This window comes from Salvia splendens, chromosome 2 (genome assembly GCF_004379255.2).
Source record: "Salvia splendens isolate huo1 chromosome 2, SspV2, whole genome shotgun sequence".
Taxonomy (NCBI): domain Eukaryota; kingdom Viridiplantae; phylum Streptophyta; class Magnoliopsida; order Lamiales; family Lamiaceae; genus Salvia; species Salvia splendens.
In genome coordinates, this window is record NC_056033.1 from 30,667,267 (window position 1) to 30,674,217 (window position 6,951).

A 6,951-nucleotide genomic window follows, 5' to 3' on the forward strand; every position below is an offset into this window, starting at 1 on the left:
GCCTTTGAATTATTTTTTAATTAAAAATCGGTTTTTAATTTAAAAAATCGATTAAAAAAAATCCCACTTCCCAAAAAAAATATATCCTCTTTTTACCGTTTTCCATCATTTTTAAAAAAAATTATTTATTTTCCCCCAAAAATACACATTTTCATCTATAAATACCCCACTTTCACACCAAAAAATTCACCCCACACTACACAATTCTCATCTACACTCTCTAATTTCCATTCTCAATCTTTCTTCCACTCCTACAACATAACAATGTCCGGCCAAGGCGATGACAACCCGCCCTCCCACGGTTGGAACCCCGAATGGTTCGGTTCACTGTTTCCTAGTCTGAAAACGGAATATTCGGCCCCTCCTCAAACCCAAAGTTCGGGCGTTCCGGGTGGCTACCGGCCATACCCAATCGACGACCAAGGTGCCCCCGAAGGGCGATACGGGTGGACACCGGAGCCTAGGCCGACCGCCCCTCCCAAACTCCGACTCCTCCTACTCGCGGTGTCCGCACACCGTAAACTCCGGCGGAGATGGATAAATTGTTCACGGAGTACTTGGAAATCTTCGAAGATCCGGTGGTTGGCACGAACCAATCCGGCGATCACTTTTGGTGGCGCATCGCTCGCCGGTACAATGAAAACCGGCGCCGGGAACAATCGAGCGCAACGAGAGTATGGTGCGCAACGCCATCTACCGAGCCAACGATGAAATTGGAAAGTTCAATGGCTATTTCCTCCAGGAAGAGCGGAATGCGGGGAGCGGCCGGAGCGAGGTCGACATCATCACTGCCGCGTTGAGCACCTACCAATCCATGAACTACAAGTCGTTCAAGTACCTCAACGTTTGGCAGGAGACGCGGACGCACCCGAAGTATATGGGAGGCGTAACATCCTCCTCTAGCGGCTCCTCCAAACGGTCAAGGTCGGTATCCCTATCCGACGCCGGCTCCGAAGAAGTGGCTAGCCAACTCGCCGGAGCTAACTTGGGTAGCCCCGACGCCGGCCCGAGCGGTTCTCAATGCCGACCGCAGGGAAGGAAGAAGGCGGCGGCCAACCGCCGTCGAGCCGCGGCTGCAACCGCCGATGCTCCAGTTCCCGCTCCCGTTCCCGTTCCATATGCGCCACCTCCACCCCCCACCAACTCGTTGTGGCAACTTTTGACCCAACTTAATATGGCCGATAGGTCCACTATGACCCCCTCGCAACTTCGATCGCACGAGGCCATCATATTGGGCCTCCAAAGACAATTGGGGGTAGTGCCACCGGATGAGTAGTCGTCCACGAGGGTATTTTTAGCTTTTAATTATGTAATTTTTAATTTTTAGGAGTTTAATTATGTAATTTTTTATTTTTAGGTATTTTTAGTATTTTAATTATGTAGTTTTTAATTTTTAGGATTTTAATTATGTCTTTTTATTTTATTTGTAATTTGTAATATTTATTGTGGTTTTTTAATGAATTTTAATTTTATGGAAATGTTTTTTGTTTAATTGAATTTTAAATTAAATTGTGCTCGTCCTTACGGAAGAGCACAACTGTGGGTGTTGTGCTCTTGCCAGAGAGCAGGCAGAAAAAGTGGGGTCGGGCCAATAATCGTGCTCGCTGGCAAGAGCACGGTTGTGTGTGCTCTTAATTCCGAAATCTATCTCAGAGTTGTATCTCCATTTCCTCATGTTATATCAACAGTCCATCTCAGAGCCTATCTCTCTGTAACGAGAGCTCATCCCAGGCCTATCTCAAAGCCCATTTTATTTCTACATCATCATTATTTTATATTTTTCACTTTTAATTGTTAGTGTGAAATAAAACGATATAAAACAACAAGAAAAATAAATAAAGACAAATAATAAAAATTCATTAAAAAGAAAACATTGTACATCTTAAAAAAATATAGATAAAAACAAACTAAAAACATTAATAAAAATATTGAAAACATTATGACTAGAGAGAGTAAAATGTAGAGTGAGATAAAATGAAGTGGGATAGATGTGAATAATCAGTGGAGAATGGGGTATATAAAGGGTATAAAAATGAAATAATAAAAATGAAATCGCCTCAGCCGGTGGATCGGCTTCGGGGCAGAGGCGATGAACTTTGGAGATCGGCTCCCGCTCCATAATGGGAGCCCATGACAGCCGATGGGGTGGCCGATCGCGATGGCCTTAATTAATCTCTTAATCATAGGTAGAGATGTCCTTGCAACCCGAAACATGTGGGTAAATCAGAATAGTCAGCTAAACTTATAGGGATAAAGTTATAAATTTATAACCCGAAAAAAAATCCCAGCCATTCCGTATCCGATCAATCCGCAGTTTGAGTAGGGCTAAACCTAAAATCTAATAGTTTAGCCCGATGAGTTTACTATGGATATAACTATTGCAGTATATTCTCACAATTAATTTAGCAATCAATGATGATTTTGATAAAAGTAAATTGAATCTTTAAATAATATTACTCCTTCCGTCTAAATTAAAATGATACATTTGTTTTTTGCACATCTTTTGAGACAATGATAATAAATAGTTAAAGTGAATAAAAAGTAAAATAAGATAATGAATAATGTAGAAGAAACTCTCACTAGTATATTATTCTCGGTCTCACTTTCTTTTCACTTTAATTATTTATTATCATTTCTTAAAACATGTGAAAAAAATATATGTGTCATTTTAACAGGGTTAAGAGAGAGAGTAGTATGCATATAGTTTAGATTATTGTAATAGATAGAAGAATTGACAAAGTCGCTATAGCAATATTTTTAATTCTAAAACATAGTTTGAAATTATCAAAATGTATTTATATTTTATTTTAATTTTACTAATTTTAAATTATACTACTATCATCTTTTAAAATATGGAGTACAATTTTGGATTTGAGATATTTTATCTAGGAAAATACTCCAATATCTATAAAATAAACATCAGATGCAAATATAAAAATTATAATAAACAATTTAAAAGTACATACGCTTTCATTTATATATATATACAATACGCTTTCATTTATATATATATACAGCGGCATCCCTAAAACCCTTAAAGCAGAATTTCAGTTGAGCCACTCTTGTAAAACCCTAGAGGTTGCGGCGGAGCAGTCTCCACTTCTATAAAACAACTTCTCTGGTCCAGTACGACGGAGTTTTGGTGTAAGCCAACCAAATATGTTGCTTCTATTTGAAACACCGGCCGGTTTTGCCCTTTTCAAGGTTCTCGATGAGGGAAAACTTTCCAAAGTCGAGGTATTTTCGTCCGACTCTCTGTTTTCGCTTCGTTTCATCTTTTGACTTTCTGAAGTTTTTTTTTTCTCATTTCTTATTTTATTTTTTTGTTGTTACAGGATTTGGGGAAAGAATTTGCCTCCCCTGACTCCGCTAGACAGGTATCGACCCTGAATACCGTTTTCTTAATTTTTTGCTGATTTTTATTGGTGATGAATAAGTAGGGTAGATGATTTTTATTGAAGCTGCTTAATTAACAATTCTCTTCACTTTAGATTGTCAAGCTGAAAGCATTCTCTAAATTTGAGAATACTGCGGAGGCATTGGCTGCTACTACCCAACTGATAGATAGCAAACCTAGCAAAGACCTGCGGAAATTCCTGCGTAGCCATTGTGATGGAGACATTTTAGCTGTCGCGGATTCTAAACTTGGGAACTCAATCAAAGAGAAGCTTGTAAGTGGGAAGATTTTTGTTATTTGGTTATATTAGTATATCAAATTGTTTGTTTATATGATTATTTTTTTATTTGCAGCAAATTGAATGTGTCCACAACAATTCTGTCATGGAATTAATGAGAGGGGTTAGAAGTCAATTGAATGAACTGATATCAGGTCTGGCAGCACAAGATATGGCTCCAATGAGCCTTGGTTTATCTCACAGCCTCTCCAGATACAAGTTGAAATTTAGCCCTGACAAGGTGAGTTATAAGGCTAAGGTGCCAGAGTTGTTCAACTTATGTGCCTGGAATAGACTATGCTTGTTAGTAATTTTGTTACTTTTGTTGTTTTATTATGCATTCTAATATTGTACGGTATTTGTTAAAGTTTAACTATCATATTAATACATCATTCTAATTTGTGATGTGCACAAGTTTGCAACTCTTTTATATTCTTTAAAGGTGAAAGAAGCTAGAAAAAATGATGTAATCTTGTATGCTTTGTACACTTAAAAAAGTTTTGTCATTGTAGACATGTGGAAGGAAAATATTTAAATATGAATTTTGGCATGTATTTTTTGTTACTGGTTTTATTTGTTGTCTGCCTTAATTGTTACAATGCATCTATGCCCCTGACTTTCTTTCATTGACGATTGCTCATGATTCATATTTTAGGTTGATACAATGATAATTCAAGCAATTAGCTTGTTGGATGACCTTGACAAAGAGTTGAATACATATGCAATGAGGGTCAGGGAGTGGTATGGATGGCATTTTCCCGAACTTGCGAAGATTGTGCAAGACAACATCCTCTATGCAAAGTCTGTGAAATTGATGGGTTACCGCTCCAATGCTGCCAAGCTTGATTTCTCTGAGGTAGATATTTAGTTATGTTGTCATTTGCGGATTTGCCCACCCCTTTTAGCTGTAAGTAATGTGAATTGATAAATAGAGACATGTGAATAGAGATTTAACTGTTGCTTCCATTTACCCTCTTTAAGCTTGAAAGAGATAAACAATTTGCAACAATCATCTAATTGCTTGAAGGTTCATTCATGAAATTTTTACATTCACATCATTAATTTGAAATTGGGCATTTGGTTGTTTGCCAGTACTGACTGCGAAATACATTTCATTATAAAAATAACTTTCCTGTAAATTTTATTTATATTTTGTTTTTTGTTAGGATTTGATTTTCTTCTAGTACTCACAATATAAATATTATAGATACTTCCAGAGGAGGTTGAGGCTGAACTAAAGGAGGCAGCAGTGATCTCCATGGGAACAGAAGTTAGTGATCTTGATTTGGAGAACATAAAAGACCTATGCAACCAAGTTCTCTCTCTTTCTGAGTACAGAGCTCAACTGTACGACTATTTAAAGAGCAGGATGAGCACTATTGCTCCCAATCTAACAGCACTTGTTGGCGAACTTGTTGGTGCTCGCTTGATTGCTCATGGAGGCAGCTTGTTGAATCTGGCCAAGCAACCTGGAAGTACAGTGCAGATTCTTGGTGCAGAGAAGGCACTTTTCAGAGCATTGAAGACTAAGCATGCAACTCCCAAGTATGGGCTTATCTATCATGCTTCTCTTATTGGTCAAGCTGCCCCTAAGCACAAGGGTAAGATTTCACGTTCTCTTGCTGCCAAAGCTGCTTTAGCTATCCGTTGTGATGCTCTTGGAGATAGCGAAGATGCCACAATGGGTTTGGAGAATAGAATCAAGGTAATTTTTGCGTTTCTTTGTATGTAAAGAATGTTTTTGTTTTCACCAGTTCTCTCGTAACCCATTGTTACTCTTTTATAGCTTGAAGCCCGATTGAAGAGCTTGGAAGGGAAAGAACTAAGTCGGTCTGCTGGTTCTGTAAAAGGAAAACCGAAGATTGAGTTTTATGACAAGGACAAGAAGAAGGGATCAGGAGGGATGATCACTCCCGCAAAGGTCTGAAACATTTTAATCATACAATGGTGTCCTAATGCTTGTTTTCAAGTACAATTATCTGAAAGTCTGTCTCATTTTGCAGACTTACAATCCGGCTGCTGATTCAATTCTTGCACTTGCGGAATCACTCTCCAAGGATGATAAAGAAGAAACAGAACTCGTAGTTGCTGAAGAGCAGAAGAAAAAGAAAAAGAAGAGGAGTGAACCCGAAGATGCCACACCAGACGTAGTTGATGAGCCAGAAGTTGAAACTGAACCAGCTAAGAAGGAGAAGAAGAAAAAGAGAAAGCATATTGAAGAAGCAGATGAAGATGGCGATGCTGATGCCAGTGAGAAGAAGAAGAAGAAAAAGAAGAGGAAACATGCTGAAACTGAGGATGGCGGTGCCAACGAAGCTTCTGCTAAGAAAGATAAAAAGAAGAAGAAGAAGAGTGCAGACTGATGCATGCACATGAGCAACGGGTCTAAAATTTTTGTTCCTTGGGGTCTAGATTTGGTGTTGTGCATGTAAGTAGAGGGCGGCTTCTTTCTTCGTAAGATGTTTGTTCGTCCACTATTGTGACTGTATTTCTTAGTATGCTTTGGATAATTAAGCTTTTCAAATGGAATATTTTATTTATGTTAGTGAATCTCAAATTTACAAATTTGTGCCGCTAGGTATTGAGGTAGTAGGTATCTTATTGGTGCCCTGCTTGATTCTTGTATTCTGCATTTTATAGTTAAGTTCAAAATAGAAATTTTCATTTGAATCATGTACTCCTTCGATGGTTTCGATTTATTAAGTTTATTAGTATCAATTTATTTTAGTTCATCGACATTATTATTTGTTACCCTCTTTTCTCGATTGTTTCCCCTCTTGCAGCAATTGTTAGTAAGCTTTGTTCTCGTTGTTTGTGTTTATCCATGACGTTCACATTCCCTGGCTTTAGTTGTTACTTGGAGAAGAAGTAGGACACCAATTAGAGAATTGTATCTGAAAATACTTAATGCTTTATGTACCATGCATGCTTTTAAGCTTTTTGGTCTCCTTTGGTGTGTTTGGTAATCTCTTTTGTGTTTCCTGCATCGTTTAAGCATATCTACAGTATTCAATCTAACCGTCCAGTTCAGTGTCCTGCTTTTCTTATCAATTTAGTTACTACTCCCTCCGTCCGCGAATATATAGGTGTCCCGTTTTTTCATTTTATTCCGTCCGCGAAAGGAGTCCCGGTTCACTTTTACCATAAATGGTAATAGGGCCCCACCTTCCACTAACTCACTCAATTCACGTTTCATTTAAAATTAATATATACAAGTGAGACTCCTATTTCACTAACTTTTTTCCACCCAATTTTCTTAACATTTCTTAAAACCCGT

General features: G+C 38.1%; 1 protein-coding gene across 1 annotated transcript; it reads left to right on the forward strand.

Annotated features, from left to right (window-relative positions):
- The first annotated feature begins 3,030 nt into the window (after positions 1–3,030).
- LOC121792161 (probable nucleolar protein 5-1) lies at positions 3,031–6,219 on the forward strand. Its single transcript, XM_042189995.1, has 8 exons — positions 3,031–3,237; positions 3,336–3,377; positions 3,492–3,671; positions 3,751–3,915; positions 4,330–4,530; positions 4,882–5,379; positions 5,461–5,595; positions 5,678–6,219. The coding sequence occupies exons 1-8, from the start codon at positions 3,160–3,162 to the stop codon at positions 6,035–6,037; spliced, it is 1,659 nt and encodes a 552-aa protein (XP_042045929.1). The 5' UTR covers positions 3,031–3,159; the 3' UTR covers positions 6,038–6,219.
- Positions 6,220–6,951: the final 732 nt, after the last annotated feature.